At 41.2% G+C, this 14,353-nt stretch overlaps 1 protein-coding gene across 3 annotated transcripts in view; it reads right to left on the bottom strand.

The window, feature by feature from the left end:
* Window positions 1–14,353, bottom strand: part of pam (peptidylglycine alpha-amidating monooxygenase) — a 353,785-nt gene that overhangs the window by 89,941 nt on the left and 249,491 nt on the right. For 2 of the 3 annotated variants that reach the window (XM_078565974.1, XM_078565966.1), the window contains exon 15: window positions 8,977–9,288. The exons of the other annotated variant lie outside the window; for it this stretch is intronic. In XM_078565974.1, coding sequence (XP_078422100.1) covers window positions 8,977–9,288 — 312 coding nt within the window. The remainder of the gene's footprint in view (window positions 1–8,976; window positions 9,289–14,353) is intronic. 3 annotated transcript variants of the gene reach the window in all.

Raw genomic sequence — 14,353 nt, 5'->3', positions numbered from 1 at the left:
TCTCCTCCCACTGCTGCCTTACAGCAGCTGAAATGGTGAAATAGTACTCTCCTCAGCTCCCAATCGTCTCCCGCAGGTCCACGTTGACTCCCAGTAAGGTGGGCCACTCATCAATCCCTTGTCTTTATTTATAGGCTCTTCTCAGCTCCTAACTGTCTCCCACAGGTCCGCGCCAACTTCCAGCAAGGTTGCAGTCAGCAAGGTCCCAGCAAGCTGTGCAGCCTACATACTTATGCAAGTTCAATTACTATTCTATCGATTTAGAAAACTCTAAAAGGCATCTTATTTCATACTGTCATAGAGTTGATTTTTCCAGGCAACTTTTCTTAGTGGACACATATAACTTTATTTACAAGACAGCAGCAGCAACTACATGGGCTGAATTTTACCCCCGTCGGGGGGGAAGGTGATGGGCAGGCGTGCACAGGCGCGCTTCCGATCGGCGCCCCGATCGCAGGCGTGGCACCATTTTACATGGGCAAGCCAATTAAGGCCCGCCCAGCCTGACGCTATGCACTCCCTGTGCAGGCAGGGGTGAGGGAATCCCAAAATTGAGAGTGCGCTCTTTCACGCATGCGCACGAAAGAGCGCACTCATCTCCCTGAGGCTAAGTGTTGCCTCAGGGAGATCGGCTCAAAATGTACAAAACCTAAAAATAGAAAAGAAAAATTTCCCTAACGTATCCCCTCATGTGACAATGTCACGAGCTGGGACATATCCATAATTGTCACAAAAACTTTACTAAAATTTTTTAAACTCTACATGAAACCTCATCCCGCCCGTGGATGAGGTTTCATGCTTTTTCTATCTCACGTCGGGGCTACTGGCCTGCCCGCCAACCTTAAGGTTGGATGGGTAGGTCCTTTAATTACATAATTGACTCTGTCAGTGGCCTCAATTGGCCACTGACAGGTCGGCAGGCGCGCAGCTGATTTCGCTGCGCCCCTGCCTTCCTGAACATTTAAATGGAGTGCGGTGACGTCGGGAGTTTCCCCTGACGTCACCATGTGTCATTTTATGCTTCGGCGAAGTGGCACTGCCCCCGCTCACCGAAGCATAAAATCCTGCCACATGTGTGCATCCAACTCTATAACTAAAGAAGAACTCTCCCCTAGAGGTTCCCTGCGCTATTAACGCATTGGTTTACACAGATCATGTGATCTTACAACACAGGACTATTCTTAAAGCTACCGTCCTACGTTTATCCAAACTATAATTACTACATTCGTCCCCCTTCAACGTTTTTAATACATTTTGTATTTATAAGGATATTTATCTCATGACATTAAAAAATTTACACAAGTCATGAAATTACAAGTTCAGTCTTTTTGGTGGTTTCCTGATCAGTGTGGAACGTCGTAGCTCCACAACTTCCAATTCTTTGGCAGGAAACACATTCTCTGGAACCGCATTAACATCAGGTACCTCATTAGGCACAGGCAGTTCAATGTCTTCCAATCTGACAGAGATATCGGGCATGTCTATCCTTGTTTGAGCAACTTCAACAGGAACCACTGATTCAGCAATGGATACAGGTGGAACATCATTTTTTTGTGGTATCTACCTTTTTTTTTATGATCCACAATCCTGTGGTGGTACGACAATGGTCCAGTCACAGAGCTTAACCACTGCAGTCCTCCACTGAAATTCTTTACATATACTGCTTCTCCAATGATAAATTGTTGCTCACGATTATGCAAATCATGAGTCATTTTTGATTCCCTTGACTCTTCTCCACCTTCCCCTCCAAATTGATAAGTATCAGGCTTAGTATTGTTCGAAGGCAGCACTTCATCAGTAATTCTGCAAGTGTTTGTTCAGTAGTGAAGTAGGAAACAAGTAAGTTTAGTTTCCAACAATTCACCTGTTAACCTTTTCATTCCTGCCTTAAAAGTTTGTATCGCTCTTTCCGCCAGTCCTTTAGGTGACAGATGGTGCGGTGCAGTCTTCACGTAGTTGATACCATAGAGGCTGATAAATCGTTGAAACTCAGCCTCGTAAACGCGGTGCCATTATCTGAGATGATAACCTTTGGCAACCCATGGATGACGAAGCTTTGGCGTAGTTTTTCTATAGTAGCATCTGACATTGGTGACTTTACCTCATAAACGTCTAACCACTTGGGAGTGAGCATCTGTAATCAGTAGAATCATGGTTCCAGGGAAAGGATTGACATAATCTATTTGCAATCTCACCCAGGGTCTACCAGGCTACTCCCATGGGTGCAATGGGGCTGCCACTGGTAACATTTGCAGCAGTTGACATTGCACACAGTGTTTTATCACCTTCTCAATATCGCTGTCCATCCCAGGCCACCAAAGATAACTTCGCAGTATCGTTTTCATTTGTGAGATTCCTGGATGTGCACCATGTAGCTTTACTAAGAGTAGCTTCCACGTGAAGGAACTAATACTTGTGCACCCCATAGTTGAAAACCATATTGACAGCACATCTCGTGTCTTCGGTTGAAAAATGGCTTCAATTCATCAGAGACAGGTTCTTGGGGCTATCCATGTAACACTTGATCTCTCACTTGAGACAGGATCACGATTCGTCGTTTCTTATCTGCCTGGCACAGAATGGTGAGCAATCCAGGAAATTCATTATTTATACAAGCTCTTGGGGAATTGGAACATAACACCATAAGACGTAGGAGCAGATGTAGGCTATTCAGTCCATCGAGTCTGCTCTGCCATTCAATGAGATCATGGCTGAGCTGATAATCCCCAACTCCACTTTCCTGCCTTTTCTCCGCAACCCTTGACTCTTTTACTGATTAAAAATCTGTCGATCTCCACCTTGAATATACTCAACGACCCAGCTTCTGCAGCCCTCTACGGTAAAGAATTCCGCTGATTCACTAGCCTCTAAGAGAAGAAATTCCTCCTCATCTCTGTTTTAAATGGGCAACCTCTTACTCTGAGACTATGCCCTCTGGTCCTAGACTCTCCCACAAAGGAACAACCTCTCAATATCTACCCTGTCAAGCCTCCTAAGAATCTTATATGCTTCAATAAGGTCGCCTCTTATTCTTCTAAATTCCAATGAGTACAAGCCCAACCTCCTCAACCTCTACTCATAAGAAAATCCCTCCATACTCAGGATCAATCCAATGAACCTTCTCTGGGCTGCCTCCAATGCCAGTACACCTTTCCTTAGATAAGGGGACAAAAACTGTTCACAGTATTCTAGGTGTGGTCTAACTAGTGCCTTGTATAGTTTTAGCAAGACTTCCCTATTTTTATACACCATTCCCTTTGAAATAAAGGCCAACATTTCATTTGCCTTCCCTATTACCTGTTGAACATGTATGTTAGCTTTTTGGGATTCATGCACAAGGACTCCCAAATCCCTCTTTGCTGCAACCTTCTCCATTTTTCTCCATTCCGTCTTTCTCCATTTAAATAATATTTCAGCTCCTCTATTCTTCCTGCCAAAGTGCATAACCTCGCATTTTCCCACATTATATTCCATCTGTTAAGTTTTTGCCCACTCACTTAACCTGTCTACATCCCTCTGTAGACTCCTTGTGTCCTCCTCACCACTTGCCTTCCCACCTATTTTTCTATCATCCACAAATTTGGCGATAATACATCACTGTCCTCATCTAAGTCATTAATATATTTTGTAAATAATTGAGGCCTCAGCACTGATCCCTGTGGCACTCCTCTAGTTGCAGGTTGCCATCCTGAAAATGCCTCCCTTAACCCAACTCTCTTCTATTAGTTAGCCAATCCTCTATCCATGCTAATATACTATCCCCAACACCATGGGCTTTTATCTTATTAAGTAGCCTTACGTGCAGTACCTTAATGAACGCCTTTTGGAAATCCAAATATATTACATCTACTGGTTCCCCTTTATCTATCCTGCTTCTTACTTCCTCAAAGAATTCTAATAAATTTGTCAGGCATAATTTCCCCTTCATGAAGCCAAGCTGATTCTGCTTGATTGGATTATGTATTTCTAAATGCTCTGCTATTACATCCTTTATAATAGCCTCTAACATTTTCCCAATGACAGATGTTAAGCTAACTGGTTTATAGTTACCTGTTTTTTGTCTCCCTCCCGTTTTGAATAAGGGTGTTATATTAGCAGTTTTCCAATCCTCTGGGACTTTCCCAGAAAGATTACTACCAGTGCATCCACTATCTCTGTAGCTACTTTCGTTAATATCCTAGGATGCAACCCATCAGGTCCAGGGGACTTATTGGCCTTTAGCCCCATTAGTTTCCCTAGTACATTTTCTCTAGTCATAGTTATTGTATTTATTTCCTCCCCTTTTTTTGACCCTTGATTATTTAGTATTTTTGGAATGCTATTAGTAACTTCTACAATGAAGACTGATGCGAAGTATTAGTTCAACTCCTCTGCCATTTCCTGGTTCCCCATTATTATTTCCCGTGCCTCATTCTCTAAGGGGCCTATGTTCACTGTGGTCTCTCTCTTTCTTTTAATATATTTAAAGAAGCTATTACTGTCCTTTTTTATTTTACTTGCTAGTTTACCCTCAAAGTTTATTTTCTCCCTCTTTATTTTTTTTGGTCATCCTTTGTTGGTTTTTAAAACTTTCCCAATCCTCTGGCTTACCCTTAATCTTTGCCACATTGTATGTCTTTTCTTTTAAGTTGATACAATCCTTAATTTCCTTGGTTAACCATGGTTGGTTTATCCCCTTGAATCCTTCTTCCTCATGGGGTATATCTTTGTTGTGAGTCATGAACTATTTTCTTAAATGTCTGCCATTGTTAATCAACTGTTTTTTCTGCTAAAATCCTATCCCAGTCCACTTCAGCCAACTCTGCCCTCATTCCTTGCAATTACCCTTATGTAAGTTTAGCACAGTTGTTTCCAACCCAAGCTTCTCACTCTCAAACTGAATGCTAAATTCTATCATGTTATGGTCACTGTTTCCTAGGATATCTTTTACTCTGAGATCATTTATTAAACCTGCCTCATTACACATTACCAGATCCAAAATAGCCTGATCCCTAGTTGGATCCATAACATATTGTTGTAGGAAACTGTCCCGAATACATTCTATGAATTATTGCTCGTGGCCACCTTTGCCAATTTGATTTTCCCAATCTACATGAAGATTAAAGTCGCCCATGATTAATGTATTGCCTTTTTTACATGCCCTCATTATCTCCTGATTTATTCTCTGTCCTACAGTATAGCTATTGTTCAGGGGTCAATTGACTACTCCCAAGAGTGCCTTCTTCCCCATGTTATTTCTTACCTCCACCCATATGGATTCTACATCTTCCGATCCAAGATCCTTTCTTGCTATCGTATTTATTCCTTCTCATACTAACAAAGCTACCCCACCACCCTTACCTTCCTCTTTTGAAAACATGGTCGTTGTTCTCTTGCAAAGGAAGGCGACTGTGGGCATCGGCATTTGCTATATGAATCCCTGGTCTATGAACAAAGGTGCATTCATATGCTGCCAAAATTAGGGCCCATCTTTGTATTTGTGTAGAAGCTTTGGGAGGTATAGCCTTGTCCTAGCTAAACAGGCCCAAAAGTGGTTTGTGGTCTGATACTATCATCAAATACCACCCATGCACATATATTGGTGGAATTTTTTTTACACTAAAAATAATCGACAGACCTTCCTTTTCGATCTGAGAATATCTGTTTTCAGCTGTGGTAAGTGTCCTGGATACATAGCCTATCGGTCTCTCTGTACTGTTGTCCACCTTGTGAGATAGTACCGCTCCCACTCCATAGGGGGTCGCATCGCAGGTTAGCACCAATTCCTTTGTCTGATCATAATGCACTAACAAATTTGAAGAGTGTAAGAGCTGTTTTACTTTCACAAAGGCTTCTTCTTGGGGTGACTCCAAAGTCCAACACTAGTTTTTCTTTAGCAGTGAATGTAGAGGGGTTAGAACTCTTGATAGAAATTGGTCATAATAGTTTACAATGCCTAAAAATGATTTAAGTTCAGAGATGTTCTTAAGTGCAGGTGCCTCTCCGATTGCTTTAACCTTCTTTTCAACAGGGTGTAACCCGTTTGCATCTACCCAGTGGCCCAATTAAATGACTTCATTGCCTGAAAAGTACATTCTAAAAATCATTTCAGAACTTCCTCTAGATTGTCCAAATGTTCTTTTTCCGTGAATCCAGTTATCAGTACATCGTCAAAGTAGACCACAACTTGAGGTAGTCCTTGTAATAAACGCTTCACCGTTCTCTGAAAAATGGCACAGGCCGAGGAAACACCGTAGTGCAGGCGTGTATATGGGTATAACCCTTTGTAGGTATTTATGGTCACAAATTCTCTGGAGGCATCGTCCAGTTCCAGTTGCTGATATGCGTGACTCATTTCAAGCTTTGTGTACGTTGTCACTCCTGATAGTTTGGCATAGAGGTCTTCAATCTTGGGAATAGGGTACCTGTTCAATTTGGCTGCTTTGTTGACCATTAATTTATAGTCCCACAGATCCAGACGGTCTAGTCTGGTTTAAGGACAGGGACTATGGGTGCTGCCCACTCTGAGAACTGAACCGCTTTTATGACACCCAGCCTCTATAGCCAGTTCATCTCAGCGTCAACCTTCCCTCTCAGGGCGCATGGCATCGGTCTTCTTTTCATGAAGCCAGGGGTTTGCTTCTGGGTCCAGGTAAATCTTGGGCTGTAGGCCATGGATTTTTCCCAGTTCGTCCTTGAAGACAGTGTCATTTTTCTTTAAAGCAGCTCTGGCAGTCACCTCTGTTCGCAACTGGAAGATTTCGGACCAGTTTAATTTAATCTCTTTCAACCAATCATGACTTAGAAGGCTTGGTCCTTCACATTCTACCACCATCGCTGGTAGCTGTGCCAAATGGTGTCTATAATGAAGTTATTCTGGTGATACCTTTTACCTGGATTTCTTCGCCTGTGTACGTTTTCAACTTGGCAGATGTTTGTTTCAAATTGAATTGTTGATCACCTTTATTTAAATATCTGAAAGTGTGTTCTCCTATTACAGTGGTAGAAATGCCCGTGGTTATTTTCATTTTTAATGGTTTACCATTCACTTGCACTGTGACAATAAATGGCTCTGTCTTCCCAACTTTCATGCTGAATAATGAATAATGTCAGAATTGGTTGTTTCTGGCTCTTCTACATTATATACTTCATTGGACTTCAATGTTGCGTGGAAGCCTGTTTAACTCTTGCTTTGCAATGTTTCAATGCATGTCCACTTCTGTGACAAAAATAACACTCTAACAGTTTAAATTGCCAATCTTTGGGAGAATGATTGTTTCTACCTCGAAAAAAATTAGTTTTCGACTTTGCTGCTAAGCTGTTTCCTCGAAGTTTTCAGTTAGCGGGGGTTGTTTCCTGCTTCGTGGCGGAGTCCCGGCTTTTTGCACCATTTTCGGCTGACTGTTCCTGCCCAACTAGGAGAACGGCACCAATTTGTGCACCTTGAATCGCTTGTGAATCCCTTACTGTGATTTCTATCGCAAGCGCTATTTCTAACACTTTCTTAAAATCAAGGTCCACTTCAGCCAGCAATCTTCACTGAACAGCATCCTTCTGCACGCCACATGCCAAACGATCCCTGAGCATATCATTCAGGGTTTCACCGAAATCCCAATATTCCATTAATTGTTTTAATTTTGTCACGTAGGTAACAATGGTCTCTCCCAGGGCCGTATTTCGTGAATTGAACATGAACCTCTGCATTATGGCTGAGGGCTTGGGTTGAAAATATCCCTTAACGAGGTCTACTAATTCAATGAAAATCTTTGCATATGGGGCACTAAGGGCCGTCAAGCTTCAAATGAAACTGTATGTCTTGCCCGCACAAATACTCAGGAGAATCACTCTTCTCTTTTCCTCCTCTTTGATTTTGTTGGCTTGAAAGTAGAACATAAGACGTTCTGTATATTGTGGCTGGTTCAAAGGGACTGATTCTGCCAAACTGTGGAATCTCGGGTGAGTATGTCTTCTTTTCTTGTTAATTATCTTACTTACTCACAATAGCTGGGCGAGGGACAGTATGTGATCTAATTTAGCCTTGTCACCAGTTTGTTAGAGAGTTGATTTTCCAGGCAACTTTTCTTAGTGGACACATATAACTTTATTTACAAGACAGTAGCAGCAACTGCATGTGTGTGTCCAACTCTATAACTAAAGAAGAACTCTCCCTGGAGGTTCCCCTGCTGCTAACTCATTGGTTTACACAGATCATGTGATCTTACAACACAGGATTATTCTTAAAGCTACAGTCCTTCGTTTATCCAAACGTAGGGGTGGCGGTGGTATTATCACTGGACTAATATTCCAGAGACCCAGGGTAATGCTCTGGGGACCCGGGTTTGAATTCCACCCTGGTAGATGGTGAAATTTTAATTCAATAAAAATCTGGAATTCAAAGTCTGATGATGACCATGAAACCATTGCCTAATGTTGTTAAAACCCATCTGGATCACTAATGTCCTTTAGGGAAGAAAATCTGCTGTCCTTACCTGGTCTGGCCCACATGTGACTCCAGGCCCACAGGAATCTGGTTCTCTTAAATGTCCTCTGAACAAGGGCAATTAGGGATGGGCAATAAATGCCGGCCTAGCCACACCCCATGAAGGAATAAAAAAAACTACACATACATACTTCTTTGCAGATATAAATCTTTCAGAACTGCTAAAGCACCATGTATCACAGATAATACAATTTGAAGCAATTGTTAAATATTTCAGAAAATTAACAAGTCATCATTAAAAAAAATTAGAAATGCACAAAGACCTAACTTGCTTCAAGTTAGTTACAAATTTTTTGTTGTGCATTATAATACCTGGCAAAAAATATTTATATTTATTCAGTATTTGTTGTTTAATTTATTCAGTATTTGTAGTGCTCAGCATTGATATTGAAAATGGCAACTTTTATTTTTCTAAATAAACTTGTAAATCCCTTCAGATTTTAATAGAGTAAATCCAGGGTTTATCATGGCATAGTTTCACACAGGGTCTGACTCACCTCCGTTGTATTCAGTTTCTCTGCTGTTCATTCCAGGTTGAGCCTGCAGACTTGATAATCTATTGTCAGCAGGCCTTACTGTGGATTCTATCCTGTGGAATTTGTGAACTCTGTCTCTTACTAGAACAGGGTCAGACCTTTCACCGAGTTCCAAGAACTCCTTTGGACCAGAAGTCAGGTCCTTTTTATGCACCACATTAGCTATTGCAGCAACTAGGTCTGATTCTGCTTTGTGTGTAGGGTTGTACTTATGCACATGAACCACATCTTCTCGTTCTCCCAGGAGCTTGGAAATGAGTGCATAAAAATTACCTGCATAGAGATTGCAAGGAAACAGAGAAAATAAGGCAGAAGTAATGAGAAAATTAGTTCATAGGATGTGAAAAAGGTTAATAAGCTATCAAAGACAGGCAGGAGAGCAAAAAGATAGCAACAATGTTATTCTTAAAAGATTTTTAAAATACATCACTTATCAACTGGGATTGAGGAAGTAAATAACCTTTGCCTCTATGTGATAGTAAAGATGTGAAATGAACAGCTCAACCGTGACGATCAGTCTATTTAACACAGTGAGTGCATAATAATACCCATATTGAAAGGTTATTGACTGCAATGCAATCCCTCTTAGGGAATAACACAATCAGTACATTAATATAAATGGTTTTATCAGTAATCTTTGGCCAAACAAAAATACAGAACAGTAAATAATTTTCCCTTGGATCTTTATTTTTTTCCTTTAATCTATAACTGCAATAACATAAAAGGTTTGGCATTCTGTAAGTAATAACTGTCCAACAGCACAACTGAAACAGAGAAGTAGCATGAGAAATCACAGGCAAGGACTCATTGCACCCTTCTGTTGCACAGTATTTGTTATTGATCAGCAATGCACATTACTATACTACCTTTGGATATGAAACAAATGCGCTGGGCTCAAATTATTACGAAGGAATGGTGGAGTAAATGAAAAGAAAATCTATGTAGTACATTAATAAACCTGTGAATTGATTGTTCCAATACATTAAACAATATTGAAAATTGGGCATTGTTACTAATTGAACTGCTCAATCTATCAGCCATTATAACTCTTGCTCTCTGGAATTCTCCAAAAGCTACTTTGTTTTGCTACCATCAAAAGTTTTTTGAAAATAAATTTCTTTGACCAGGTTTTCGGTCTTCCTTCACTCTAACTTTTTTGCTTTCCAGTCTGTGTACACTTCTACACCCACAAAAGACATTTATCCGAGAGGAGCACTCCATAAATCTTCTCACTGTCTGCTGGCTTTATGGTACTATATGTAATCAATTTTAATTGCATCAACCAGATTATGTAAATGAAAAGGAATGATCTGCATCAGATAATTTAAAGTCCCAAAAGCTGGAATGAATCTTATTAATCTTTGCTAAATCAAAGCAACATTATTCTTCCGTCTCCACTTCTCTTTTTGCCCTGCTATTCCAAATTTAAGCATTATTTTACAGAAAGCTTCCAACTATTCAAAGTTGCCTTTGTAGTCAGTTTGTATCCTTTACTGCATTACATGCACAGCTTAATAAACTTTAAGATTTTCAGAACATTTTTGAAGCAATTGCACTCTAGTTATCTAGAAGGTGGCTCACCTACACTGGCGTTCTGAGTTTGAGCAGAAAGCTGAGTTTCCCAAAGGATCATTCAGTTTATCCAGTCATTTATTTGCATCATACAAACTAGAAAAATCCAGAAAAAATCCTTGCTGCATGCTGAATTTGCCAAACTTGACAAGGAAAGGCTTTTACAGGGAAGGGATTTTGCACCAAGGTGCCAATCTTATCCAGTGACTTGTGTTAAAAGGCTGCATGTGAATGGTGAATAGTCTCCTGATGTTTATTGCTCAGGACACCACATAAATAATGAGCGCCAAGTCCTACACACTTCTTCCAGCCTCCCCCCAGACTATGACACCACCATCAAACATCAAGACATTGTTTCCAGAACCAGTCTCATCTGATTGCTCTCATCTCCTCCGGGGATCTTCCCTCCACAGCTTCCCAACTTATAGTCTCCCAGGCTCGAACAGCCCACTTCTACCTTCTTCCCAAATTCACAAATAGGACTGTGCTGGTAGACTCACCATTTCAGTCTGTTCCTGCCCCAATGTACTCATTTCTTCCTATCTTGACTCTATTTTTCTTCCCTTGTCTAGTCTCTTCCCACCTACATTTGTGATTCTTCTGACGCCTCAAGTCAGTTCAACAATTTTCAGTTTCCTGGCCCTAACCGCCTCTTCTTCACCATGGATGTTCAATCCCTCTACACCTCCATCCTTCACCAGGAGGGTTTGAGGGCTCTCCAATTCTTCCTTAAACAGAGGCCCGAACAGTCCCATCGACCACCACCCTCCTCCACCTTGCTGAACTTGTTCTGTCATTGAACAATTTCTCCTTCAACTTGTCTCACTTCTTTCAAATAAAAGTTGTGATTATGGGTACCCGCATGAACCACAGTTATGCCTATCTTTTTGTGGGGTACATGGAACATTCCTTGTTCTAGTTCTACTCAGGCCCCCTCCCAGAAGTCTTTCTTTGCTACATCAATGTCTGTATTGGTGCCGTTTCCTGCTCTCATCCGGAATTGGAAAAAATTAATCAATTTCGCTTCCAATTTCCACCCTTCTCTCATCTTCACACGGTCCATCTCCGACACTTCCCTTCCTTGACTTCTCTGTCTCCATTTCTGGGGATAGACTGTCTATTAATATTCATTACAAGCTCATTGATTCCACAGCTACATCAAATACATTTCCTCACACCCTGCTTCCTGTAAGGACTCCATTCCATTCTTCCAGTTTCTCCATCTCCGTCACATTTGTTCTGATGATACCTTCCACAATGGCGATTCTGACATCTTCCTTTTTCTGAACCTAGAATTCCCTCACACTGTGGTTAACAGGGCCCTCAACCATGTATGACCCATTTCCTGCACTTCTGTCCTCACCCTTCCCCTCCCTCCCAGAACCACAATAGAGTTCCCCTTATCCTCACTTTCCACCCACCAGCTTCTGTATTTAAAGGATCATCCTCCACCATTTCCGTCACATCCAGCATGATCTAGCAAACACATCTTCCGCTCCCTTCCTCATCAGCATTCTGAAGGGACCGTTCCCTCCACGACGTCTTGGTCCACTCCTCTATCACCCACAATACCTCACTCCCGCCTATGCAATAGCAGGTGTAACACCTGCCTCTTTACTTCCTCTCTCCTCACTGTCCAAGGACCCAAACATTGCTTCCAGGTGACTCTGTGATTTATTTGTATTTCCTTCAATTTAGTCTTCTGTATTCGTTGCTCACAATGTGATCTCCTCTACACTGGGGAGACCAATCGCAGACTGGGTGACCACTTTGCAGAACACCTCCTCTCAGTCCGTAAGCATGACACAGACCTTCTGATCACTTGCCATTTCAATTCACCGTCTTGCTCTCATGATCCCATTTCTGTCCTTGGCCTCCCGCATTGTTCCAGCTAAGCTCAATGCGAGCTGGAGGAATAGCACCTCATCTTTCGATTAGGCACTTTAAAACCTTCTGGCTCAACACTGAGTTCAACCATGAACTCTATCCTCCATTTTGAACTTTGTTCCCCTGCTAGTGCCAGTTTGTATCTTGTTTTCATGTATTTGCTTTCAGACAGAGATGACCTTTATTCTGCTATTAACACCTACTTTGGACCAATGCTTTGTTTTCTTTACTGCTACCATTACTTCCTTTGCCTTTTGTTCCAATATATCACTGGTATTAAATCTCCCCATCCTTCAAACTATCCCTGACCTTAACTTTTGTTCCACCTGACCCTCCCCCCTTTTGCAACAGCATAAAACCCATCACATGTCTACATCTCTTCAGTGCCGAAGAGTCATATTGTACTTGAAATGTTAACTCTTTCTCCTTCCACAGATGCTGCCAAACTTGTTGAGTTTTCCAGCACTTTGTTTTTATTTTTCCAGCATTCACAGTATATTGCTTTTATTATATAAATAATGACTACCTGGGTGTGCATGACAGTATGACTGCATCAAAGGAAACTTAATCCAGTGAGAAATCAACATTTTTATCAAAAATTAACATGCAGCAAGGTATTGCTCACTTTTGACCCACACTATTGAGATCTGGGAAAGCTCAAATGATTAATAAGTTGAATGAGGGAACCAAACCTCAGGAAAAGCTAGCAATATAAATACTTGCACATACAGACAAGCAACAACAGACAGACTCAGTCACTGGATAGTAGCTTGAGATACAATTGATGAATCAAACTCATTTGGAGGCCATTTGGAGACATCAATGTAGGGTCTGTGGCTTCCAAGTGCAGATGGTTGAGAAAGGGGCTTAAATGTGTATACATTGATCAAATAATCCGGCATCACCAAAAGACCTGTTAACTTGAGCTTTTAATTTGTCAGCAATATTGAATGCGACAATAGATCTCAAAATATTGCTGAAAATAAAGACATGCTGTCAAAGTGTCTCGTCTTTCACTCATCAGGACAGTTCACATTATCACTGACACAATGCAGAAAAGCTTACAGCCTCTCATTTTAAGCCACTCACATTACCAAGCAGCAATGCCAACTATCCTAATCTGTCGACCACTTGGTACATTCAATAAGTGGGCTAGAGCAATCTTCTAATACAACAGTGCCCATCAGCTTTTGTGTCAAGTTTATGAACATTGTGGTTTCATTTGAAATATACTGACCTAAAGGTTCAATATATTCCCTATGGTGGCCAGCTGTTTTATGCCAGATCACTGCTACTACATTTTTTTGAAATTGTTCTCCTTTCCAATGTTTTTCCCCATTCCATCTCTCCGAAAGACACTGATTTTGTAGATGTCAATTTATTTCACCCCAGTCCGTAATGCAGGCCTATGAACCCTAACAATGAGCATAGCTATGTTATTTGATACAGGAAATAGCGCAGATGCCAATCATGTCTTAATTCAATTCCACATATATGGATTTCAAGTAGGGAATCACTGGATGTCAATCAGAAACATGGAGTATGACCCCCCCTCTCCTTACGCATGGGGTTTAAGTTAAATATAGTGCCCCTTTTGCCCCACAGTCTGACGTGACATGCCATTTCAGCAGACAGAATTGAACCTGGGACCTTAATGATCTGCATGGCTCACTGATTCACCAAATAAATTTGCTAAGATACTGGAATGAATCCTACCTTGACGATAACTTACTGATTTTCAAAGATTAGTCTTCTCTTCGAAATGTCAAAATATTTCAAATTAAAATAAAACAATTTTTTTCCCCCCCAGAGTTGGTCTCATCAGGGTTAATCTGGACTGGTCAGGTGGGCAGAAAAGTGGCAAATGGAATTCAACCCA

This window comes from Cetorhinus maximus, chromosome 2, assembly GCF_964194155.1.
Source record: "Cetorhinus maximus chromosome 2, sCetMax3.hap1.1, whole genome shotgun sequence".
Lineage (NCBI taxonomy): Eukaryota > Metazoa > Chordata > Chondrichthyes > Lamniformes > Cetorhinidae > Cetorhinus > Cetorhinus maximus.
Note: the sequence above shows the minus strand (reverse complement) of the source record. Positions and strands in the feature narration are given on the sequence as shown.